General features: G+C 38.1%; 1 protein-coding gene across 4 annotated transcripts in view; it reads right to left on the bottom strand.

Moving 5' to 3' along the window:
- Positions 1-27,781, bottom strand: part of MYO3A (myosin IIIA) — a 104,147-nt gene that overhangs the window by 38,685 nt on the left and 37,681 nt on the right. For 3 of the 4 annotated variants that reach the window (XM_025148369.3, XM_025148367.3, XM_025148368.3), the window contains 12 exons: positions 23,673-23,749; positions 22,238-22,383; positions 20,573-20,638; positions 20,010-20,165; positions 10,420-10,519; positions 9,263-9,379; positions 8,035-8,139; positions 7,867-7,950; positions 6,072-6,274; positions 4,668-4,766; positions 4,456-4,570; positions 868-994 (listed from right to left, as the gene is read on the bottom strand). In XM_025148369.3, coding sequence (XP_025004137.1) covers positions 868-994; positions 4,456-4,570; positions 4,668-4,766; positions 6,072-6,274; positions 7,867-7,950; positions 8,035-8,139; positions 9,263-9,379; positions 10,420-10,519; positions 20,010-20,165; positions 20,573-20,638; positions 22,238-22,383; positions 23,673-23,749 — 1,395 coding nt within the window. Of the gene's footprint in view, positions 1-867; positions 995-4,455; positions 4,571-4,667; positions 4,767-6,071; positions 6,275-7,866; positions 7,951-8,034; positions 8,140-9,262; positions 9,380-10,419; positions 10,520-20,009; positions 20,171-20,572; positions 20,639-22,237; positions 22,384-23,672; positions 23,750-27,781 lie in introns of those variants that run through there. The other variant, XM_040695887.2, reaches the window with a different exon arrangement.

Consider the following 27,781-nt stretch of genomic DNA (forward strand, 5'->3'; position numbering starts at 1 on the left):
CCTGTTCCAGCACTTCACCACCTTGTCAGTGAAAAATGTCCCTCAATATAAAATCCAAACCTCTCCACTTTAACAGCAATCAGTGAGTGATTCAAAATAGAGGCATTTAGGTACTCTAAACTGTTCCATCAAGGAGGCTGCTTCTCCAAACTGCCCATGGAGAAATGCCAGGGAATCTAGGTGACTGTTGGGAGTATGAAAGTTGTGAGGCGCGAATATCCCTCTGTTATATTCCATCCCCGTAATCTGCAGCTGTCCCCTCTTGCTTCTTTCCCAGTTGCATATTTTTCTATGACAGGAAAACGTGTAAGAAGATAGCATGAAGAGTTCATTGACTCCTTTGCTGTAATTACTGAGAAAGAGTAGCAACTTCCTTGAGAATCTTTGCTCCTCCCCTCCTCCAGCTACTTGCAACCAGAAGCATAAGGTAACCCTTCCAAACAATTAGTTAGCTGCAATTCAACATGTACATGCATGGAACAAATAACGAGGATCTATGAAATAAACTGAAAAAAATGTTCAAAATGTTAATGAGGTTCTCCATCACATGTTCAAGTAACCTTGGAAAAATTCCAATGATTTTCTTTTCAAGCACCTGCAGTGTTAGTCATGTTTCCTGAATGCCAGCAGGAATATAGTTAGTCAAAGAAGGTACATAAAATGTGGTGGGTTTTTTTGTTTGTTTGTTTGTTTGTTTGTTTTTAACATTTGAATTCAGGTGAGCCTGGAATTAATCTAACTCCAACATTTAATTCTTCTTGCAAAATTTCCATGTGAATACAGCCTTCAATAATAGCTTTTCGCAATAAAAGACATTTGCTACTAAAATGCTAAAGGAAAACAATTTTGAAGCAAGAAAAAACTCACAGTTTTCAAGGGCTACTGGATTGGAAATGTTGCTCTTGTCAATCATGTGTTCAGATACCACTGCAGAAAATTCAATGTTACCCACATTCAGAATGGCAGCCAGAACACTGTATACACTTCCAAGTTCCTGGAAAGCATATTAAAAAAAAAAAAAAAAAGATGTAACACTTAGTAGCCTGACAGGCTTGTCACTTTGGTGCGTGTGATGGGCATTCTCAAGTGTTCTTTCCTAAGCCTGGAACACTTTCTCTCCTTGTCTGCTACAGGACTACTTCCTTTCGGACTACTTTCCCCAGCAATTTTAACCTGTTCTGTACAAATAGAGGGAATACAGAGAATTATTATTCCCACCCTTTACCGTGTCTGCAGACCCAACCTTGTCTAAAAATGTAATACCTACATCAGCAAAAATATATTAAAAATCTGTATTTAAGTTTCTTGGACCACAGAAACAAAGTACTTCAAATAACAACAGGTCTGCAACCACTCCATCGATGTCATCAGGAAAAGAGCTTCACAGGGAGAAGAGTGAGAACTCACATCTCTAATTTAGCAGAGAACTTTTCAAAATGTCACTAAGGAACCAAATACTCACCACAGAACTTTGGCATGGACTGTATTTAAATATATTTAAACATGTATAGATTTCAAATGTTTTAGTAGGTTCCAAATAGAGATTCTGCCTTCAAATAGGGCTAATATTAGTCTGGACAGCAAAGTGATACTTACAGTAGATGATTTTAAGTAATTACATAGGACAAAATCATATTTGTAATTAATGAAATAACATGTTCTTTGCACATAGATTTTGAACTGCCAATTTTCAGCCATGAATTTTCACCTGAGCTGTGAACATTTTTCAGTATACTCGATGATCTGTATTTTCTACTCAGAAATGCTGAAGTGTTCCTGTAAAACAGACTCGGTTTTAAGCTAGCAATCTGCAGTACTACATATTCTGAGGCACACAGTAATAGTGTATTTTACAAAGAGCAGTTTTGTAAGTTTTATGGTTGTTTTACAAGAAGCAGTTTTATAACTTTGATTAGTATTTCATAATGATGATTTTCATAATTCCAGCGTTTTATTCCTGCTATTCAATAGTTTGCTGGTACCATGTCAGGCATCATTTACTCTGATACAATCCTTAATTGCTCTAGAAGACTTGGTTGTTTTCAGCACTTTCAGAGAAGTTAATCTAGCAGTTAATAAATTAATTATTCTAGTGACAGCAAGACAAACTATATGAGCTCACTCGAAAATTATGCTCAGGATAATTGGTTCACAGTTGATGTAGGCTTTAAGCAATCATTTTCATTTTAAGCTTAGGGACACATAAAACACAAGAAGTGGAGAGCTTAACTTCTGCCATTATGCTGTACAGTATGTATTGCTGCTGACAGTCCTGTTCCCTTTCCCAGCGTGTTCTAAATCTGGCTTGATCTGTTTCATACAGCATGATTACTGCTCATCTCAGCCAGCTCTTTCTATTAAGTTTGCCTTGCAACTTGAGATGAAACTGTGTGATTTTAAGGCTGGGATACTGACAGTTACTATTAAAGGCTGTGAGGCAGTTAAAAACAAATTTTAAAGAATTAAAGCTTTATTTAGGTCTCAGTTTTAACTGAACAAGATATTTTATCCAAGGCTTTCTGATAATAAAATGCAGAATATGTATATATAGATCTTCCTTGGCACTGCAGGGTGAATGTCAAAGTTTAAGGCTAGTAACAAATAAATCAACTTACAAAAGGAACTCACTGTCTTACAGCATTTTTTCCAAACTGAAAAGAAATCATCTCTGTACATACACACTCTGATTTCTGGCAATAGCCATTGCTCCTCAAAGAGAGTGGTGTGGTGTAGACATCCTGAGTTCACTCAGAAGGGTTAGCAAGCAGTAAGTAAACACAAAACACGTACTTATTCACACCTCTGCCACCATTTGGAAACAAGTCCTTTCCCTTCCCCACTGGCATCCTGCACTGCCACCTGATGCAGAAATAGAGAAAGCAATGTCCTCTTGGCAGCTCTGGAGAGACCTACAAGGGCTAGTTCCTTGCAGTTTCCTTGTATCCTGTATCAGAGCCTCAACCGAGAAAGGCTTGTCTGTTCCTTCACTCTTGCAAACACAACATCAGACAGGCTAATTCAACCAATGGAGAATCTAAGACAGATTATCATGGATGGGGCTCACACGTAGCCACAGATTATTTATGTTGCTCCATCTACTTCCGAAATTGTGGCAAGTCTACATGTTGATAATTATTCACAGATTAAGCTCATAGTGGCTTATTTAGGAAACTGAATGAAGATGCATGCTAGATCTGCTTAACACAGCCAGTGATGGTATTATAAATGAATCTTTAATATGTAAGAACAGTCTCCTCTTCTGGATGATCAGGGCTATTCTTTCCATCTATCAAAGTGAACAAAAGAGAGTGGAACAAGAACATACTTCCTGCTTTACACGGTATTAATTAGGGCATAACAAGGTTTTTGGTGAGATAAAACTGCTATCAGTGCTGAACTGTGCATATCCTCCCAGGCTGCTTCTAGAGTGCTGAAAGTGCAGGTGTGAAAGGATGTGTGATATTATTACCTGCAGTTGTGAATAAGCACACAGAGGAGAAAGAGACTGTGAACTCTGCTGTTACTGCAGCTTAATGTAAAAGGGGTATGAACAAACAGAATTGATGTTCTGCTACCTATTCAAATACACTGAGGGAAACAAGACATTTTGAAATTAACAGAGTAGTTTTCTGAGAAAAACTTCTTACGACATGTGATTTTGATAGACAGACTAAAACATGCATCCATTCTTCAGCATTAGTTCTATATTTCACAGATACTGTATGGGTCATATTCCTGCTATCGTTTGTGATTGCTAAAGTCAGTGGTAAACTATAGCCATGATGCACAGCTTCTAAAATGAGAGAACAAGGGTGCAGGATGGGGTTTACTTCCCTTGAGTCATATTTTATAAGTACAGAGGCCTGGTTTTCATTGCAATTACATGAAAAACAGCCTGGTAAGAAGGATTTAATGGCCAGTAGAGCAATGGTATGAGATGATAAAGGAAGAATGGGTTCAGTTAATGTTCAGTGATCAGATCCACTCTAAAGGAATGTAAAAACTTCACTCAACTTTGTCCCTGGAGTTGTGAAAATTTATTGAGTTCATCAAAACCCAGATAAACTCAATGAATTTTTAGAACTCTCACCATGGACATCATCTTAAAACAGAGATGAAGCCCATATTCACAGCCCCAAAATTATAGACTAATAAACAGTTACAAGATTTTCTATGCATTTAATTTGCAAAAGCCTTTTTTCCCCAATCACTCAGCTGTGCTGTGTTCACGGACATCAAAGTCTTGTTGACTAACATCATTTTATTAGTTTATCTATGCCTTAAAACCTTAAAAATTTAAATGTAGCAATATAACAGTAAGTTGACCACGTAGTATTATAAAAACACCACTGCTAAAGGAAGAAAATAACAAGGGTGATTATTTCAATTCTTTTTTCATGTTTTCCCTTATCAAGGTAGCCATTAAAATTCATTAAAAGGGTTATCAGCACTCACCTCCAGAGTAAAGCCTATGACTTTGAAGCACTGTTCAATTAATTCAAACTGCGACTTATAAAAGCTATTGTTCATAAAGTCTTGCACTATTCTGAAATGATCGTTTTGCAGATATCTGGAAGAGTTGACGGAGTTAGAATTTAAATGAGGCTAGGAATTCAACACAATCACATATCTAAGGAATCAATTTTTGTAAAAATAAACAGTATTACCTGGGAGGTCTGTATTCTGGCAATTTGTAATGGGCCAGTTTTTTCTTTTCTGCAAGACCAGCATAAATATAATAAAAAATATGGAAATTTTTCTCTCCTCTGAAACAACAGGAAGAAAGAAGCTTGTTTAGAAGTGCATCTATGTTACATTTACTGATGACATACACGCTATAATTAAATGCTATTAAGGTAACAGACAAGGCTCACGCGAATTGACAGACAGCAAAGCGAACACTGCTCTATACCAACAGCTTCAGAAGCCCTTGGAAATTCATGCTTTGAGCATTAATCTCCTACAGAGCCTCTCAGGCTAACCAGTTCAGCAGCATTTTCCTGCAAATTAAGATCTATAAACGCCTACCCAAAGAACATTTGAAGCACCTAAATGGTTTGCTGACTTCCTGTCTCAGCATGTGGCAAAATGTAAATACCAACTGAAGGTGACAGGAAAAAAAACACATTTAGTTATGAAAAGGTGGCATTTTGGGGAAAAAGCTAATTTTATCCTCAAAAAGCACTTTCTGTGCTTATGTTCAACTCGGGAATGAAAAAAGCTTTGCATAAAACTGCGTCTAACTTTAAATTGTTAATAAAAAAATTGCCAGTGAGATTCAGAAATCATTCATATCACAAATATACAACAGGCAACAAGGCCATACAGAACTACAGAAAGAATAAAAATGAGAAAAGACCAGAAAGCAGAAAAATTTAAAACGACTGGATTCCTTGTCTCAAGCTCTGTCTTTTCTATCATTACTAAGATGGAAACAGAGTTGGTATAATATTTTTCCAATATATGACAGCAGAAAATACACTTCAATAATTTTAATACATTAGAAATGCCATTTAATTTTCCTCTTATATTATGAGATATACACACAACAGAGATGGCTCTGTATTGCATTTGGTCCATAATCCTGCACAAACCAGATCCAACTAAATTCTCCAAAGTAGAAAATGAACATTTTGCAAACAAATCTAAAATACTAGAGGAAACATAGAGCAATTAAATCAAAGCCATATAATTAACATAATACTTAAAGTTTGCTTCAAGGTAAAATTTCAATTTCTCCATAATTTCCACAAAGAACTGTTAGATATCTTTTAATTCTTTAGACATTCCAATATACTTATTATATACCACATAATATAATATCTCTTCATGGGATTTGTTTAAGCAACCATAGAGGCAATGAAAAAAAAAAAAGGGAGTAATTTTTAATTAGCTGACAGAACTATTAACTGTTCACATATCATGTGTGATATGTAAAAACCCACATCACAACACAACCACACAAAGCCCTCACAGTACTCTTTGCTCTTCCTTCTGTTTTGTCCTGAGATGATTTCCGTTATTGTGAGCCTCCTCTATAAACCTCAAATGAGGTAAAAAATTATACTTACACTGCCTGGTGGACAACTCTGGATTTTTCAAGGAGGTACTCTGAAATCTGAGCTCCTACTACAGTGCCTCCACAAGTAAATTTCATTTCCAAATATTTTCCAAATCTGCTGGAGTTATCATTGATGATAGTGCCTGCATTTCCAAATGCTTCTACAAGGTTATTCACCTGGAGGATTTTCTCCTGTAGAGTCCTGTTATTAGCCTAGATATGAGACAGTGCTTAAAATTAGCAGTAATCATTCAAATACATTCCTTCTAAAGTGCTTCTTTCCTATTCCAGTTTGCACCATGTAGTCTGACTTTTATGTACTTCAAAATGTTGCATTCAGGCCTAATAAAAGAAAGACTGAAGGAAGTTTTTCCTTTTTTTTCTTTTATTAGTGAGTGAACCCAGTGCAATACAACCCTTTCACATAGGCTTTGCTTCATGCATATTATCTCGGTGGAGCTGCTTCAATACTTTGAGTTGGGCATAACCTTCTGAACAGAAATGAACAAATGGGTGTGCTATGTATTATTTATTCAGCCACTCATCTAATCTTGCTGCTTTGTTACAGTCAATGAACAGCTCACACTGTATCTGTAACAAGGTAAGGCACATTTCACACCTTGACTCATTAGTGTGCATGACAACAAGAGCAAAGGTGTTGTGGCACTGGCTAGCAGTTACAGATTGTATCCATATGGGTGTTGGACACTGTCCTCCTCATTTTCACTCCAATTGCAACTGCATGAATGAGATGAAAGCCAGCTCACACAAAACCACCTGAGTACACTCCTTCATTTAAACATGTAGGCATACCTTCACTGAAGGAGCTCTTCATTGGAGTAAGGAATGTAAAATTTCAGAGGGAAAAAGATTTCACCTTGTCTGGACAAAAGCTGTCTTTGAGTTTTTAATCAATCACACTGATCCTCATCAGATACTCAGGTCCCTGCCCTCCCAGGGATCTCAAAGAAACATGGCCCTACAGACTCAAGAAGGCATCAAAATGCAATGGAATGAATAAAGGCCTTACATCTCAAACAGAGTGTGTTATTGCTCATATGCACGTAGCCTTCAATACAATGGACTTTCAAAAACTGACACATACTTGGCTGTCTACTATACTTTTGAATAACTAGACTCATAATCAGAGTGGTCATCTCTACATAAAGCATATGGAAAGAAAGGCATGCATATACCACGAAGCATGTCACAATATAGCATTCTGCAGAATGAATGGCTGGCTGGAAGTGGAAATACACAATCATATATATGATCGTAACAACACCAGGGCTAATCAGTTTCTGTGGTCCATCACTTGACATGGCTTGTCTGCTTTTACAATCCATATTACCATCTGCTAATAGTGGCACTGCACCACACCAGTAGATCAGTTTGCTAGCATATCACTTGGGAAATGCAAAATCCCATTCTGCTAATTATGATGGTTACTTCCCAGAACGAACACATCCAAGTGACAGCAAACTGGTTATGGTGAGAGGTAAAAAGCTCTAGGATAATTTTATCTAACAGTTTGGGTGACATGAAGACTTTCAACTAAACTTGGATGAGCCTTCACTGAAGGGGGCACTTCCTTGTAGAACCCCCAAAACATTTCCCAGTGATCTAGTTCAGGAGGAAGGAGGGGCTAAATAGCTAAGCACAAAGTTCCAATTGGACCTCATAGGAGTTCTCTGGAAAACGTACTACTGTCTTGGTCCTCTAGCAATGTCCTGCCCCTCGTTCAGTTATTCAATTAGATCTCAGATACCAAAGCTTTACAGAAGCATTTCCCCATTGAATCATACCTTGCCCAGGACAGTGAGCTGCTGAACTAGAAGATGGGCACTTTGTGTCTTGCCAGCTCCACTTTCCCCAGAAATAACGATGCACTGCAGAGAACAAGATCATAAGTCTGAGCTCATCGCATATCTCTCAGCCTACCAAAAGATATAAATAGGTCACCTCATCTTTACCTGATCAGAGTTGTATGTCACCATGGACTGATAACCAATGTCAGCAACAGCAAAAATATGAGGAGGGTTGGCAGTCCGTTTGGCTCCAATATACAGTTTGGAATGCTAAGCGTAAGAAAAATGAAAACATTATCCATGTCCCCTTAATGACTTTTTTTCACTTATCTTTCATTTTCAAATTAGCGTACATCATCCTTTTGAGCAGTATTGCTGCTTCTGAGTGAGCAGTTTCTGCACTCACTATACTGTGAATCTGCATTTAGTACTATAAGAACTGCTAAAAAAGATAAAGAACAATTTTGCATGCTTTCAGCCTTATGCCATGAAACCTGAATTATTAGAATAAATATAACGTTGCAAAATATAAGCACCTTATTTATTTAATATAGAATGAAATTACACTTTACATCCTCTTGCTTTTTCTGCATGATATTGATGTCTAAACTTAAGAAAAGATATTTTCTGTACCTGCAGTAAATTATAATTAATAATGGTAAATTATGTATGACCCAAAACTTAGTATCTGTTCCCTTTGTATAGTGGAGGGATAAATTCATGAAAGTTAAAATTTTACTTAATAGTTTAGTGAACTGTCAGATCAATTAAATAGTTATGGTTTCCACAGCTCTCTTAGGATGAAATGTCTCCAGTTCCTACCTCCAACCATTTGCCCTGGTACAGAAGTTCTCCACAGGAAATGGAGGAGGAGGAATGCTCCCTCCTACCAAAAGGAATAAGATTCAGACAAATCAATGTATGTATCTGTACAAATACTACTTCTGATGTAACTGCTTATAGTAGTGGTGGTCTAGCCAACAAATCTCACGAATTTTAGTGAAATTTATCTCAACCCGGAATGAATACTGAAAGTCACTAAAAGGACAGTGACGTCAAAAATCCTTTTTCTATCTATTGATCAAAATAGGTGACTTGCTCAGATACAGCCATCTGCACTTAAGACATGATATAAGCCATCTGTAGATGTAAGGATACCTGAGAGGTTTTTATTTTATTTGTTTTAGTTTCTTACTGCTATGTTGAAATTCAACACAATAGGGATGTGTATCAATGTGAAATTAAAAGTACTACTCTATTCGTAATTCTTTTTTTTTTTCCGGAGTGAATTGAAATAAATCTCAAGTACAGTTTTATTTTATACTTATCATAAACAGTCATATTTTATTGGAAATAAGTGCTAGCAGAAAAGAATCAAACTAAATTTTCACACCTGTGAAGAATAAATGTCTACATTCCGAAATGGATTGACAGCTATGAGAATGTCCCCAACATATGTGTAGATCTGATCCTTGGCATAACTCTTCTGCAACTGCTCTGTCACTGTATTCTGATGGAGAGAAAAAAAAAAAAGAACACTGTCTCACGGGGAGAAAAAAATAAGGTAAACAGACAGAACATGAATATAGTTACAATGAGTGAGGAAGAGAGAAAAATAAGGCTTTAATGGCCAGGAACACATATTATCTTGATCAAAGATAAGTAATACTTTCAAGCACCCTGGCATTCATAATTGCTTGTGTCCAAACTCCCTTTGAACAACATACACTTACCAATCTCCAAGTGGCTACAGAAAAATTAGTTAATAAGTTGTGTTTTAGTCTGTAACAGTTTATTTATGTACAGCCTGGTAGAGGAAGAATGACAGTTAGTTTACAACGACTGATGGCCTCTATCACCTGCAGATAATGTGCGGTGGTCTGACTCTTCTTCCTGTTTTTGAACCTTAAGCTATAAACACAGCAGATTTTTCTCCATCTTTATGCATGCTTCCCAAGCTCATAGTAGACTCATTTTTGATCTTTGACAAACCAGTGGGGTTCCTATCAATACCTCTGCCAAAAGTTCAACAGAATGCTCATTTCAACAGCTGAGGGCAGAGCTCAATGCATCTCTGCACCAAAGCAAGTCAGCGAGAACCCAGCCTAGGAACAGTATGGTAAGCTAGTTTAGAACAACTCTAGATGTAAAAGCAACAGGTGAGAATCTGCTTGTTCTTGGACTTGGATCAATTTCAAATTAACATATCATTAAAAATCAGTTATTTATCTGGAATAAAATCCAGTGATATACATCCAGTTAAACAAATGGTGCTACTATACTGCTCAATTGTGGAGGTTTTAACTGCAGAAGGTGTTTTAGCATACAGTTGGAACCATTCCAGAAACAAAAGATCTCATCTAAAGTTGTTTGGCATGAAGTGAAATGCTATTGTACACAATGCAAATCTAAATAAAAGAAATATTGTAATAGAAAGAAATAAGGTACACAGTGGAAGTGTTCTAACATATACAAACTTGAAAATCAACAGCATGACACTACGTTTTAATATCTGACTACATCTCCTCAAGAAAACATGAAAGTTCTTACCTCATCCAGTACCTCCAAGGTTGCTAAATCATCTACGTCTTCTTGGTTTGAAACTAGTGACTTACTGTAGTTCCCTTTCTTTGTATGAATACGTTCAAATCTAGAAAAGACAGAATAAAAGTTCTTGATGTAAGGAAACAGACTATATCTTGCATCTGTAACCATCTTGACAGCAATTCAGCCAAAATATCACATATTTCCATTGTTCTGAATTCAAATACATGAATGTTTGAACAACAGAACAGGAAATTTTTTTTTTTTTTTTTTAGTACTGACAGAGCATTCAGGATGGTAATACTTCTAGCTTAGTAATGATGGTGCTCTAAGCCTGGCTGTGCTGGTCAGACTGTAGCAAAGTGCTACAGAACCACTGGAGTATGTGAAATATATCCTAATCCAGAAGAATTTTCTTGTATTCTAGAGGAAAAAAAAAAGTACAAATTAGAAACAGATTTTAAAAGTTCAAATATTTTTTATTAGGATTAAATTTCAGTAAAGTTTATCTCAAAATGTATTGTGGTTTAACCCTGCAGGTGGCTCAGCACCACATTGTCATATGCTCACTCCCTCACTTCCCAGTGGGATGGGGAAGAGAATCGAAAAAAAACAAAGTAGAACTTGTGTATTGAGACAAATCTATTTACTAAGATAGAGAAAAGGAAATTGATAACAATTATAATGTGTATATATATATTTATATATAACAAGTGATGCACAAGGAATTGCTCATCACCCCCCTACTGATGCCCAGCTTGCCCCTGAGCAACAGAAGAGTGATGAATACCCAACCCTTCAGAACTCCTTCCACAAGATGCCATATGGTATGGAATACCCCTTCGGACAGTTTGTCAGCTGTCCTAATTCTGTTCCCTCTCAGCTCCTTAGCCCTTTGCTGAGAATGGCCTTGGTGTTGTACAACTCTGTTTAGCAGCAACTATAAACACCAGCGTGTTAACATTGTTTTTCTCCTAAAACCAAAACATAGCATCATACTCTGAAGAAAAGAATCCCATCCCAGCTGAAACTAAGACAAAATGAAATAATCTCTCTCTTCTAATCGAGCAAAAAAATGTTATGCAGTCTTACAGAAATTAGCAAAAAAATTCCTATCCCAAATTGTATTAATCTCTATCCAAGAAAGAAATACATTGTTAAACAGAGTGAAAATAGCAGAAAATGCAGTTTACAATTTACATTAATTGTATTTACTTTAGGATATGGGGGAAAACTGGGGAAAGAGAAACTGGATAAGGAACAGCAGAGTTCACAAACCAAATCAAATCAAGCTCATATGCACAGTATGGCACAAACACAAAAGACTACAAAGTAAACTGAATCTCCTGATAAGACTGCATGCCCTTTGGTACTATTGAACAGACGCTTTGGTAAAATGGGACAGCAGAAAAACCCTGGTGTGAAACGCAATTGTTTTTCATCTTGATTCCATACAAGATCAAGGAAATTCTGTAATTTTGACATTTGGACATACAGCGTGAGTAAAAGCAGACAGGATTTTTCTACTCAAAGAAGGCCTTCCAACATACAATGAAGGGTGGAGAGGAGAAAAAGGCAGCTACACCAATGGGAAAGCTAGAATGAACAAACGTAACCCTGATGGGGCAAGCTAAGAATCTTCTGAGCTCACTCAGTAAGATTTACTGCAGAGGTCACGGCCTGTACCCACTCCACAAACATCCCCTGCCTCCTGGCAGGCTGGGTGATGAGGGGGATGCAGAGGCACAGAGCCAGGCAGGCACCCACTTGGCTTTATTTGTCACATGCCAGCCTGAGAAGGATCACAAAGAAACAGGCAGGTGATGTCCTCCCATACTGAATGCAATCATACAGGCATGAGTGCACTTCATCCAGCACTTTCCTCTATGTCATTCATTTGTAATGATCATTCTCTGAGAGTGACACAGGGCCTGTCCTCACCCTGCCAGCAGCAGAGCAGCTTCTCCTTCCCTCGAGCAGGAGCCAGTCACCACTAAAGCTTTTCCACTGCCTGTAAGCACAAAGGCAGGAGTTTCCTACTCACTGTAGATGACTAATTTTGCAACCTTAATATCAAGGCACAAGCATGTAAGAATTCACTGCAGGAGCCAGTACAGCTCTGTGGTCTTTTTTTGTAACAGTGAACCCATAGGTGGGCTGTAATTCTGCATGTATTTAAGTATCTTGAAGCAAAAAACACGTAGAACACAAACAAGCAGCACCAAAAGGGACAGACCTGATATAAAGCAATTAAAAATCCTCCAGAAGGATTTTTTCTTCTCTTTCCTTTGGAACACATTTGTGCTGCAAGAACTATCCTGCTAGTATTGCATCCTTGCAAGAACACGGTGAGACAATTCTTGGGTTGATGCATCTCAGGTTACATTTAAAAGTCTGTGGTAATATTAAAATTTAATTAAATCTTTAGCTTTGCATGGTCTGCCACTGCTTGATTTTTCCATTTACCAGCTAAAGACATCATTGCATTTGACTCCAGAGGTGTAGGCAGAATCCTACCCCCTCAAGAAAAACCTCTCCCCTCCATAACCCATGCTTCTATTTATACCTCCATCCTTTTAACAGCTGCAGTAGAAAATTTAAGTTTGGGCAGTTGACGGAATTTGTCCTTTGCTCCTTCATGAAGGTCATTTTATGTCCAAAGGATGCATCTAATATCAGTATGACTTTGAGAAAGACCTATCAACATTCACATGAAGGAAAGATGTGGGAGCTGCAGTACTGCATCAAGCTTTACTAGTTTGTTATCTTTCACTGCCAAAGTGAAAGATAATGATCCAAACCAAGACATCTGCTAAGTTAGGCTTTCTGGTGATATTGCTACACACGGACTATGGGGAGATGTTACTGAGTGTCAGTAAGAGCGATATTTCCCAAGATTTGTTTCAACAACCATTTTTAAGGAAATGCAGGAAGTTAACAACAGCCCTGCAAGAAGGGAGTGGAATGCTCTAGCCAAGGAGACTTTTTTCTTTCTTTCTTTCTTTCTTTTTTTTCTCTTTTAAGGAAAAAACCCTTTATTTATGCCAAGGAAGTTTAATTACATAAATTGATTCTCTTGTAATCCTCTTCAGCTGACATTATGAGAACAGTAGTGCTTGTTAAAACAGATTATATTCTCCACTCTCGGAGTGCAGCAGAGCAGATTTGCAGAACACAATATTTTTCTGCTTTGCTGTCAAAGGGCACAGACCCCTCAAGGGCAGTTATACTGCTTCACTTGCTAAACAGCAACCACTTTAGCTCTGTTGACATCTATGCTGAAGTTTCATTACTATCATGCACATAGACATTGTGAACCAAAATAACCAATTTTCTCTCTTCTTATCAGAAATCATTTGCTGGAGACATTAGATCTCACAGCCACACTCAGCAAGCAATTGAAGCAGCTAAAGGCCAGAAACGTCAACCTACTATGGACAAGAAAATGAGTCAAGGCAGTATTGTTTCTGTGTCTTCTCCTTCACCTTCATCCATCCCTGTCTTTCAAGATTCAGTTAAATCAAAGTGAGGGAACTGCAGCTTTTACTTCTTCACACTGTCAGAATGTATTCAAAAGATTTCTGATAGTTCCAAAAATACCCTGAAAAGGGAAGTGTGACTCACGATGCCCTGCTGAACTCTCTGCCAAATCCTCTACAGTTTTCTGTAACACAAAGGTAGGAACAGCTGTACACGTCCCAGCTGTTACAAATATCATTAAAAGTGACAAACAGAAAAGAAGCAACACAGAGAAATCTGTACAGGATCTGTCATTGATGGTGATTCTGTTTCTCTGAAGGTTGCACTGAGCAAAAAAAAAAAATTCAATTTGTCTGCAACAGTCATGCACTTAAATAAAACTATAGCCTTACGTCTAAGCAAAATTTGTACCTGAATTTAGAAGAATGTACTGAGAGATTCTGGCTGTATGTGCACAGTGTTTTGCAGACAAACCTGTGCTCCCTCCATGTCAAAGTGATTGCACAGCACCAGCTCCACTCAGGGAGCTGCCCTCAAGCTTACGCAACCTTGCTGAGAGCATGGTGCTGCCAGGGCTTTTCATTCAGAGGAGGCCCACCTCCAGAAGCTGGGTCATGTGTTGCTTTGTACAACGTTTGCCAAAGTTTACGTTGGTTTACTTTACTCTGCAAATATGTAGATTATCGGCCCTTCATAATAGGCTCAAGAAAAGGCTGTATCCCTTATTCAGGGAAAATATGTGTTATTAGCTGAGCAAATAGGATATCTCTAAAAGTCCTGTTTTGGATTGGTTCCTTATTGCCCTCAAGTCTCACCCATGCTCTACATGCAGAACCACAGTGAGAAGACAAAGTGGAAGCTCCAAAAGTGAGTGATGCCTGGTGGGTGAGGTATCCCACCTTCAGGAGGAATGAGAAGCAGACTGATGCGACTGTTGAAGAGCATTACTCCCAGGGAGTCTTGAACGCAGGAGGAACAAATTTCTCCTGCTTTTCATGAGGAGTTAAACTATTCTTCATTTAAGAATTATTGCTGTCCACTGTACTGTATGGAAGGAGACTTGAACTGCACTTCTATTCTGCTGTGGAGAGGGGTACTACTCAGTAGCATATGGAACAGGCATGTGTAGCCAGAAACTCCTACTGCCTGAGAGGAGTTTGTAGCATAACTGTGTTACGTATCTCACCCTCAGGAACAGTGCAGGAATACACAGACCCTACTGGTACAACAAAGCCTATAACAAACTACAGGAGTGGAAGACGTGGCTTGAGGTTGTCCAGAATTAGTCTACAAGGCAACAACCTCAGGATTAATCCCTACTCTGCCACACATTTCATTTGGACACCTTGACCCAATCAGTACTGGACTGAGTGGGCTGTGTTACTCAGCTCCTCTTACTGCTTTCCTCAAGCTGGAGTGGTGATCTGTTCTCCACTGCAAGCTGCCCTTGGAGTTTAGCTTGCAGGGTTGTTAACAGCTGCTCCAACTGGCAGGATGAGTCAGGGAAAGAGAGAGAGAAGCCCCAGGAAGTAAGTGACACAAGTCTGGGAAGTCACTCAGAAAGTCATGAAAGGAAACTATATGGTACTCACTGCTCTGAATACTAGTGAATAAATTGAGAACCCCCTTTGAGCATATTGTATGTGAACTTCCATGAACTCACCTCCCTGAAGTTCCAAAAGAGTTCCAAAACAGACCATCTACGTAGCACCTTGAATTGCAGTGCTATTCCTACGTGGTTAACTCAGCAGGACAAACACTTAGCAGAGCAATTCAGCTCATGCAAAAGCCCTTGCTCTGAATCACTCTGCAATAGAATGGGTCTCTTTCCCACATTTATTTAGAGGGCATGTAAGTCTTTTAACTTGGGGAGCAGAGTTGGTTGCTGAAATTTCGGTGCACTGAATATCCCTCGCATACACTGCTCATTCTGGAATGAGTCATAATTCCCAGGAAATACACGTTGTACTAATCACTGCACATTTCTGCAGAGATTATTGTAAAAGCAGTCAAGAATAAGACAGCCAAACAACTCAAGATGAAAGTATTGCAAGCCTGACAGTCAGGTGTAAATGCGACAGTTCTGAAGGCCATTTCAAAGACAGCTATTTCTGTTGCAAAGTAAAACTCTTTACAATGCAGGGCTTTTTCCCCTCATTCAGCCTGGTGAGAAGTGTATTTTTAGAACAGTTCTTTGGTATATGCTGTAGCACTCACTTCTAATCATTATTTTGATCAGTAATTATAAATTTTAATATCTATAATCTGACAGACAAGAAAGTGTGACTGAGAGATTGGCTAAAATCAAGGGGAAACTTAAGGAGCGCCCAAAGGTCATCAGGCTCAGATGAGCTTACTGTTTCTCCATGACAGAATCTGTCTTACTTTCTGTGGTGTGTTTCCTTTGTCAGGTGCTTGGTAAGGATGCAACACAGTTATCTAAAACCAGGTCTCTCTTTGCTGGACTAGCAGCAATAATAATGGGAAAGTTCAAACAGCCTGGTGCAATGCCCTAATGCCTCGGTGGCTGGTCAACATTAGAAAATACCTCAGATACAACAGTGGTAGAGGGAGTTGCTATAGGGTGGCTCCACCTTCAGTCTAGAGATCACAAACCCTTTCTGAGCAGACAGGGTACAGAAATACTACGCCTTATGATCTGTCCTTCTGCAAAAATAAACCCACTGAGAATACGACCTAACATGATGCCTTCTTTCTGAACTATAAAAACTACACATTTAGCAAGCAACAAAGCGATATCATAACCACAACAGATTACCACTGCAGAGGGCAGTCAGATCCAAATTACACCTCAGCATAATGGACAAAAACAGTGATTTGATGTTGGGTGAAAACAAAAATAGTGGACACATGAAGACCCAGGGGCTGGACCTCAGCTATCAACTTTCAGGTACTTACTCTTCTGAAATATATTTTTCTTTATTCATAAAGTATAATTTGAACAGGAAAATAAACATATCAAGAAAACAACTGGATTCCTTACTTTCAAGTCTGCACTACCAAATTTCTTCAGTATACACAGTGAACTCATACAGCACACAGGAGGATTTCATCACTCAGCATTAGGAAAGGTTCTTTAATCCCTTAAAATACTGCCTCCCAGTGACAGCCAGCTGGAGATTTGAAGGGGGCCTTGGAGTTATGAACTGAACAGCTGGAGATCAGGAGGGAGCTTTACAAGAGAAGCTGTTGAAACAGGTGAAAGTTCAGGAATTCCACAACAGGGTCTTAACACATCAGTGTAAAAACTGTCCCAGGATAGAATAATAAAGAAAGCCAGGTGATTTTAAGATGAAACTCTTCAATTGACCAGTCATGCCACAGCCTATATCATGACTGAATCAGATTTACATAGCATCATAAAATCATTAAGGTTGCAAAAGACCACTAAGTTCATTAAGTCCAACCGTCAACCCATCAGCACCTACTAAACCATGTTCCTCAGTGCCACATCTATACATTTCTTGAATACCTCCAGGGACGGTGACTCCACCACCTCTCTGGACAGCCTTTTCTAATGCTTAGCCACTCTTTCAGAGAAGAATTTTTTCCTGATATCCAACCTGAACCTCCTCTGTTGAAGCCATTACCTCTCGTCCTCTTGCTAGTTACCTGAGGACTGAGCACCCACCTCAACACAACCTCCTTTTACATAGAGAGCTGTAGAGAGCAATAAGGTCTTGCTAGAGCCTCCTCTTCTCCACAGTAAACATTCCCAGTTCCCTTAGCCACTCTTCTTAAGACTTGTGTCCCAGATCCTTCACCAGCTTCATTGCCCTACATGACACTTCTGTGTAGATTCTGCTGATACTATTTGCTCTGGCAAACCAAAGGTCAGAAGATATATCTGATTTGTTTTTAAAGACTTTCAAAAAAAGTAAAACAACCCAATTAAAATATTTTTGTATCATCTTTTTCACTGTTCAATGGAAGAAAAAAATGTCATTCTATATCAACATCCTTTATATGCCTGAAATTCTATTTTTTTATAAATTGAAATGATGCACATACTACAGTTGTAGCTTTTCTTGCTTACACAGAGATAACAATACATAATATAACAGGTATTCTTATTGTCTTTGGGAAGTGGCTTATCTTTTCTATATGAAGACTGTTCCAAAAGTAATGACTCTCGTTTTATTATATTGGCCCATGGCATCAGAGTTGGATATTGGTGGTATGGTAGTAGAAGCTGAACCTTCCTGCCAACGTTCCATGACATTTTTTTATTGTGTGACAGCAGCAGAGGGGCAGTCTGACAAAATGGTGTCTGACATGGAAGTGCATATGCAGCAAAGCTGTGGAACTGAATTCCTCCATGAGGAAAAAACTGCACCCATTGGCACTCATTGATGCTTTCTGAATATTTATGGAGACCAAGCAGTGGATGTGAGCACAGCGAGGCAGTGGGTGGTGCGTTTCAGCAGTGGTAACAGTGGCATGAAAGACAAGCCACTTTCCAGATGGTCATGCACAGCTGTCACACCACTGTGACACACACTTGGGGAACACTGCTTCAGAAATTGCACCTGATCAACTGCAAAGGCTAGGTAACTTCATCATGTAATACGTTCCTTTAAAATCTGGTTCATATGAAGAGCAGTCAGTTCAAAAACCACAATATAATTGGACGGAGAAAGTGTTAATACTTTCCTCTTCCTGTGCCATTTGGTAGCTCTATGTGCAAGCAAATTTGAGCCATTTTCTTTATGTTTGCATTGCATGGGAGAAGAAAGCTCATGTCATCTGCATTATAAAGTAATTACTTTTAAAAAAATGAAGAATTTTGAAAAACAGAAGGACTTGCTAGAAAACATATAAGTTATATAAAATTGAGAAAATACTTACAATACATAACTGACTTTGAAGCTTTATTTTCAGAAATGATTTAGCCATTGAAAGGACCACTGTCACAAGTTTTATAAAAATATAAATTCACACTGGTTAGAAATTTTGATTTATTTTAACACAATTATCCTGAGTTTTATATTTTTGTTATTATTTTTAAGTCTGGAGTATTGTCCAAATGCTCAGCACTGACATCTAAGGAGCTTAGTTCAATTCCAGAGTCTTTCTGGATTAAGTCAATTCTAAGTAAGTGCCATAGAGAGCATATAAATTCAGAGTGAGTCTTAAATTTAACCAAGGGCATAGCCGTTCATAGAAATGCCAAAAAAGAGAAACTGCTACTCATTCTACGTCCAATTTCAGACAGTCCAAGAAAACTTGAAAATAAAAAATTATTCTTATCGTCCATAAACGACGGTTTATATCCAAAAATTCTCCCGGATCAGAACTGAGGACTGCTATACATGTTGGTACTATAAATATGTGCAAAAGTAAATGTGGCACACTTTAATAAGTGTTTTCCATGTAGTACAAAATGCCTTTTACATTTTATGTTCCATTTAAAAAATGCCTATCGTCCTTTACCTTGATGCACAGGAGACACTGCACAAGCAGTACATCAATACTAATCTTCTACTACGTTTCACAACTGACACATTACTTCAGTGTAGTGGATTTTTTTTAAAATAAATTGCTGTATTGAACCAAACCATTTTCAGTTGTTTTAAATAAAAGCCATCAAGTGCTACATGAGTTATGCAGAAACAATACTTTTAAATACTAATGGAAGAAAAAAAGGATCTTTTGATAAGACATAGGCTTTTTTTTATAAAAAATTTTCAATTTTGCAAAGTCTGCCACTATTACTGTTTTCAGTCAGTAGCATCCAGTTCTTGCAGGAACCTGATCAGTTACTTCTAGCATCTCCAGTCAATAATAACCATGGAAATGTAAGTGAATTATAAACCCTCATCTCACCCAACCTTTAGTATTCTGAAAGCTGGGACCTTAATCTGCACGTAGAATCAGAGGAAAAAGGGGAGAGACTTTTAAAGATTGCCCCATCTCATGTGAATCACGATGCCCTTCACTTTCTATTGGTTTTATAGGAGGAAGTCAAAGATTAAACACTGTATTTTTCAGTCAGCTAAAGTTATGAGAGGTGAATCCTTTTCTGAGCACCAGCCATTCAGAAACAGTGCAAGTATAAAGACTGCCACAACTGGTCTACTTTTAGCTATTTTTACCTTGCCTTTTCAGTGACTCCCATTTGTTGATGAACATCAATAAATTCCATAAGTTGTCTTTGTAGCACGTTTTCCTTTCCTTCAATCTGCTTAATAAAATCATGCTGCAAAAGACTAGACACTGTTGGGCGCTTCTCATAGTCTTTAGTTAAGCACCTGTGCTGGCAGAAAAAGCATATGATCATTCAGGGGTCATTGTTAAGTTTTGACATGCCTGTCTGTAGTTCACTCATATTGTCATAATAAATACATCCATCTTAATCACAACACTTCAATACTGAAAACTCTAAGATTTCACAGAACTAATGAGGTCTAGAAGTTAAATCATTGATTTTTGAAACCTGAGCTCATCTGTTTGCAAATGCTTAACGTAAAAAACGAGTTCCTTACTCATCTACAGTCAAAGGACTCCACCCAAAACACTTCTCATTTTTACAATTGAAGGAAGCAGAGCAGAAAATTTTTTACTAACAACATATTTCCATGGAGAATACAATGATATTTTACACATGACATTTATACATGTTCCATGTTCAGTTACAGTGGTCTCTGTAGTTACTCACTTGTTAATGAAGTCATTGAATTCAGATGACCACAGTTCAGGCTGCTGTAGTGTTGGAGGAGGATTCCTGCAAAGGTCAGTGACAATAAGTTAATAAGCTACTCAGCTACCAAAAACAATGTGTGAAGGCAGGCTGAGTAATGAGTTATAGAAGGCCACTGAAAAAAGGTATCGATTTCCACTGGTAAAAGGAGTATGGGTAGAGGATACAATGCCTCAATGGCTCTTCTGCTTTACATAACTAACAAGGAGAAATAGCATGGAGGGGATCTACCAACCGTAACTAAGAATTACTGTACTTTTTCAATCAAATCAATAAACAGAAATGAAACTAACTACCCATTAATCACTATTCACTTGTAATAGCAAGTCTCTCTTTTCAAGCCTGAAAAAAATATACTTTCTTTAGACATTTTTTAAAAAGAAATTCAATTTAAAGGTTTTCCAGAAGGACTGAATTAATCACCTTACTGAACAAAGTATAGGAAGGAATTAGGTCATTATTAACCATATTTGATTTATCAGAAGATAATCAGAAGTCAAGTGAGAACTAGATACAGATATACTGTAAATAAATAATTCCTTGTTGTTAATTTAAAGTTTCTTATTCTAGGTATTAATGTTGTCCAAATTGTTTTGAGTCTCCTTCCTTTCAATGAGAGGCGTTATTTCCACTAAGCATAGTCACTCAGACTAAAGCAATTGCCTATAAATGAGGTGACTCCTTTACTATTTAATCAGTTATCAAAACTGCTTTCTTTGAGTGATACCTAATGTTAACTCATGCACTTTCAGGTTTTTCTTAATGAAATTAAAAGGCATTGGATCTTACATTTGTTCTTGGGCAGAAGGGTAGGCACCCAATATATATAAACGTACAAGCCAGATGGCTTTTTGAAGGCCTAGCTGAAATTACAATGGTTTGTTACTGCTTTTTCCATAGCAAATAGAGGTGAGAAGAGCATTCATGCTCTGCTTCAGTGCCAAGTCAGCCAAAATTTCTTAAAAAAGAAAGCAGTTTAAACTAATTTGGGTTACTTGGCTGAAAAGGACATGGAGAACTCATATATACTATATGGTCTCACGTGCTGTGGTACTACAACTGCTAAAATGAAATCCACTGACTGCAGTAAGGTCATTCCCTATATTCTTTGAGACCAAAGTTCTTTGAAACACTGTAAGTGGTAATTTGGGTACTTCTACTTCCAGCTTCAAAGAAAGCACAGAAGTTGTCAGAGATACTGCCCAAGGACAGCAACACTGCAGCTGGCAGGAACAGCACAAGCTAATGAAAGGTAAGGCACTAAATGTATGTGAGCACTTTGCTTCAAATGACATGTGATTGAGGACAGCCGTGGTGCCTGTTTGACAGACTGACCCACTAAGACTCTGTATTGCTATCACAGTTCATTTTCAGATATGGCAATATATGAGAACAGCATATATGGTACTCACATAAGTCCTGTGCTTATGCCCTATGCTTGTGTATATTGGGATGCAGCAGTCCAAAGAGGAAATTTTCATGGCTTTTTCTCAAAGCTGTATGTATGTACTGTATGTACTGTATGTACTGTATGTACTTGCATAGTCTAAGTTTGAAGAAACATTAATGGAAATTAATGGAATAAGGTCAGCCTAGCAAGAATTAAAAACATTAAGATACTACCTTGGTATTTTGAAGAGTGCCCTCATAGGGTGCAAATCAGCAAGGGGTGGATCTCCATCTCCCAGCTCTATTGCAGTAATACCCAGTGACCATGCATCACATCTGGCATCATAGGAGCTATCCAGCTGTTGCTCACAGGCAATGACCTATTTGAGGAAAAGACTTGGTCAGTAACAGGACGGACAAATATCTGTATTTAAGAGCATACCCATAGATGGCAAAATCTCTTATTGGATAGAGATACTGGATAAAATAAACAGACCTGCTCATATTTTGCAAGTTAAAACTTACTGCTGCTGAAAAAGCAAAGTGTGACCTAGAGAAAGCAAGTCTTTTGTGAACACAGACTGTTATCTGATCAGATATCCCCCGATCTGACTGAAGGTGGCAAATCTTCAGCTTATTCACTTGAAGGTGGAAAACTGAATCCCAGTGCTGAGGGAAGAAGCAAGGAACTCAGCAACCCTAAACTACTTTTCTGTAGATTTACTCCCTAAAAAGAACTAAAGGAGTTACTCTGCTCTCTCCATGAAGAATACAAGCAAGAAAGCAGGAGCTAAATTCAGTATCTTCCACTCGGTCTTTATTCAGCCAATTTAAGGATGAAGCTAAGTTATCGAGAATGTGGTTGCCAATGGATTGCAGGAAATGTATTCAGTTTTATATACATTTCAGCTCATTCACAATGCCAGCTGAACTAAGGATTTTTCATCCCTTCACCTAGATCTAAAGATCTAGACCAATGAGGATAAGCAGTATATATTTATAAACATATACGCCCATAATTTCTGTGCTACAAACAGGTGTACATGTATATATGCACACATGTGTTTGTGTGCACACAAATAATATAAGTACTAAATACAACACTAAATTGTGTAACTCATTTTTTGTTTTCTGCTTCAGGCTAAAACATGTATTTATATTCTTCAGCTGGAAAAATCCCCAAATACACATAATACATCTTATTTATTCATAATAAACTCATTTCTTGCTGTTGCCTATAAACACATTGTGTTAAAACTTTCCAGATGCAGAAATTCTAAAGTAAAAACCCAGCATATCACAGTACCACCCTGGGCTCCATCCATCCATAGGAAGATGAGATACTTGACACAGTTTGAGAATTTGGAAGGTTGGAAAGGATCGGTGGTAGTACTCACTCCAGTATGAAAATATTGAACTAAGCAATTCAGCTTCCTGCTCCCTCGCTCTAACCTCATGATTTCAAAGATAAAAGCCATTTTAAATTAATCCTTGCAACCATTTAAGTAAATAGGTTTACAGCGCATTTTCACCAATCAAAATAGAAATGCCCTTCAGCGTTCAGGAAGAAGATGGACAGAGAAAAGAAAGAAGAACAGAGAAAGAGCAGAAACACAGAATGCAGTGGATTTCATACCACTGGTGAAATATGTTGGCACATGAATCTTACCTCTGGAGCCATCCAGAATGGGGTGCCCACGGAGGTGTTCCGGCGGAGCCGAGTGCTGGTCAGCTGAGCAGACACACCTGGAAGAACCAAGGGAAGCTATAATCAGAGCAACTGCTATTTCCATCTGAGACAGTCTCTCTGAATGGTACCATCCTTGTCATGTCTTGTCATGCCACGACCTCCTCCGCAGATGTCTTTATTATGTTCTTCCAGTTCTCTGCTATAGGCCCAATCCTCAAAGTAATTGAGCACTTCAGCTCAGAGTCTGTGCATTTGTTTCCAGCAACTTCAGTAGGACTGAGATTTAGTCCCCAATGAGTATTTCATTAGCAATCTGACTCCATATATTTTGACTGGCTAATTACAGTTTTTCTATATCCTGTTTTAAGAGAGTGGTAAAGCACTTCAGGAGGTTAAAAAAAGAAAAGTACCTTCCCTTGTTTCTTTTTTACTTCTAATGCTCAGTACTGACACTAGACCTCTGTTTCCTTATTTACATATTTCAGGTTAAGAGCTATAAAAGATACTTATCCCCATCTCTTAGCTGCTCTGCCATAAAGACGAAGAAATAAAATGGTGAAACATCAAAAATGCTTACAAAAACAGAAGTCTCCCCATTCTTGAAGCAACATCAAATGCCTGCAAATCAGCTTTGCAACATGAGCTGTAGTTTAAGGAATTAACTATTGCGGGCCAATACTTGGAAACTGGATTCTGAAATCTGAAAATTGCTAATGGTTTTAAATTAAAACACACACTGAAACATCAGGAATTCTAGTGAGCTACTGGTGAACTTCTAGTGAACTTCTGATCTTCCTGCTAACAATTTCCTGCCTTTAAAAATAAAGGTGGTATTGTTTGGAAATACCTCTACTGTGTGCAAAGAGGAGAGTACATGGAGAAAAACCCTTTTCGCCAGTAGGTCCTGAACTACTACAGATTTATGAATCACAGCTAACTGTGAGGTCCACCAAAGACATATTCTGAAGTCATGATACAAAAGATGGTACGAAAGGTACTGTTCTATGCTTGTGCCAACTTTATCCTGATTGACCAGGAAGCTCATTTATTTTGCCTTCATACATAAACCTGTTTTCTTTTTGAGAAAATAAGAGGCTTCAGTTTCACTCTGCGAGTGCCATTTTATTATCTGAAATGTGAAGTTTCAGTGAGCACCAGTGGCAAGTTTAAACTCTCTGTATTCTCTGGTTTGAATATGCTTGACCTTACCTTCCTGAAAGCTCTGCAGATGGCTCATAATAGGAGCAATTTGTGCCAACTGCCCAGTGGAAATATGCTCACAAAAATTTTTGTCTGGATAGAACAGGATTGCTTAAGTTTTTTTTTTGTCGTTGTTGTTGTTTTTCAGTGGAGGTCAAGAATCCACTGCAGGCTTGATCTGCTTCTTACTCTCAAGCTAAGTGTTCAGCTTAGATTCACAAATTATCTGCATTTGCCCATGACAGAAACATACGTAACTGCTGAAAATAAGGCAGCAAGATCCTAACTCCTAAATCAGCCCGTTCCTTTGAGGCAAACTCAACCACTGCCTTTGGGGCTGCTCCCACTACTTTACTCAGGGCTTGAAATAGCTGAATCTCTTCCTTCCTTCAATACCTGTAGAAAGTCCAGCACAGCGTTTGCATCATGGAAAGCAGGAAAATAGGAGGTTATGCACAAAGTCCATCAGCCCTGTTCCAAGCTCAGCCAAGCAGGGGCTTTGTCCTTGTTTCACCAAGGAGTTGTCCACATACAGCTTCATCCTCACAGAATCTGGCTATTCCTGGCCCTCAGCAAAACACAACATTCAGAAAGCAAGGAGCAAGCACACACATTACCATAGGGCTGTTGTAGTGGTACAAAAGGATACCAGTACGTGATCCTTGCTTTTGAAAGGAGTAGAGGCTACCCTCCCGTTCTACATGCTATGGGAGTCTTCTATGCTGAGCTCTTTTTTGTAGTCTTGGAACAGGAGCTGGGATTTAGATCTGCAGGCAAGGAAAGGCCCGAGCTGAATTTTTATTATTCCAGTGTCAGCTTTTGTAAATAATCATAACTTTCTGTGGAGATAAGGAGCAAAATATAAAAGACACATCAATGTGCATAATCTTCTGCCTACACAATTTTTCTCTTTGAACTATAATTATTAAATAGAAGGATTCCCCCCCACACATGTTTTTTTTTTTTTTTTTTTTTTTTTTTTACTTCAGGAAAAAGCTGATTAAATTTAAATTGTTCACTACTACTTTCTGTACGCTTTTTGTTTGTTCGTTTGTATTCTTTTGCTCTTAGCAGTAACGTGGCATTTCAGATTATGGAGTGTAGGTCTTATGACAAATGATATTTCCTTGGGCACTTTCTGTGCACAGGGGAAAGATGATGTAATTCCACACTTAGTAACATTTCTTCCAGCATTTCAGTAACCAGTCAGGCATACAGCTAGCCAGCTTTTTTGAACTTGTACAATTTCTAACAGTAACATCTTGCTCCTCCCCCATCTGCTTTACTACTGCTTTGTTGCAAAGGGAATCAAATTTTCTCCCAAGAAAATTTAAAAATACAACAAAAAGCAGTGTTTCAGTCCACAGAAATTATAAATCTCATGAAAATTAACAGCTTAATAAACAAGTGCATTAATAGTACCAACATATCCAGAAAATCTTTCCTAATGTGCAAAAGAACTGCATATAGTTGGAAAATATAGACTTTTTTATTTTATTTGCTTAAATCAAGTATTAGGTTATGAATAATAAAAAAGGAAATCAGCAAATTTACACAATGTATTATATACACCTTTCATTGCAAAATCTGGCATATCAGAGTAACACTGAAAGTAAAGCCACCTACTTATGACCTTACTATTCAATAAAGGAAAAATAGGGCAGAAATGAGCTTCCTATTATTATAGGAAAGATTTGTCTCACAGTTACAGCCAATCTGAGCAGACACTGTTCTGATCTAAATTGAGAGGCTGTACAATACTGTTTTATGATTATGTTCTGTGACAGAAGTATACACGCTGTACTGGCTGATGTTAACGAGGAAATTGTGAGCCCTACCAAGTTCTACTAAATTGATATTTTGCACACAGCAGAGAGACTGCAATTCTTATATGTTCTATATACACGTATCTGTATATAAAGACACATATGTCACTCCAAAGGGCTTAGACAGTATGTATCATCATTTGGCTACTGCTTCCATAACCATTTGTCATTTGCACCTTCAGAGTCCATCCTACTAGCAAAGCATTCCCTTTGAGACCCTTTCCTCCTGGAAACGATTGTGAACCAAATCCTCTTTCTTGCCCTTCTTGAAGATGGGAGTGACAATAGCTTTCTGCTGGTCTTTGGGAACCTCCCCTGATCTCCAAACCCTACAAAGATTATCAAGAGTGGTCTTGCAGTGACATCAGCCAGCTTCCTCAGCATTCATGGGTGCAGTCCTATAGTTATCTCTAAATCTAATTTGTTTAGATGCTTGCTAACATAATCCTCCCACACTAAGGGTAAATTTTCCTTGTTCCAGATTTCCCAACTGGTCTAAAGGACCTGGAATTCCCAAAGGCCAGTCTCACAAGTAAAGACCACTAATACCTCAACTTTTTCCATGTCCATCACCATCTTATCCACTATTTTTATGGATTGCCTTGATGCCCACAGTGTTTTAATGATAAAACAGATTAATGTTACCAAGAAAAGGGCAACTGGAAAACTAGACTTTCCCAAACACTTGGGAAAACAAACATTCAAAGATGCAAGTCTTCAACTGAAATATGGTATATCCAAAAGCTAACCAAACAGCTGTTTGCAACTCCAAAATGATCAAAAGCTTAGTATCTAAGAAGACTATATACATGAACAGCCTAGGAGGTGGAAAAAACTTGGTGTCTAAAACAAAACTAACAGGCATTAAGTAAATGAAGGATGAAAAGGATGAACTTATAGTATAAAACAAAAAATATAGGTAGAGACTTAGGGATTTGTGCACTACACATCTGATGCAGTATGCTGGTGAAGAAAGGCCTCATCCTTAGGTGGTACCTTCCTTAAATGTTTTGATTCAGTCTGACCGCCACTTTCGAGACTCAGAAAGGATTTTTCCTCTGT

The sequence above is a fragment of the Gallus gallus genome, chromosome 2 (genome assembly GCF_016699485.2).
Source record: "Gallus gallus isolate bGalGal1 chromosome 2, bGalGal1.mat.broiler.GRCg7b, whole genome shotgun sequence".
Classification (NCBI taxonomy): domain Eukaryota; kingdom Metazoa; phylum Chordata; class Aves; order Galliformes; family Phasianidae; genus Gallus; species Gallus gallus.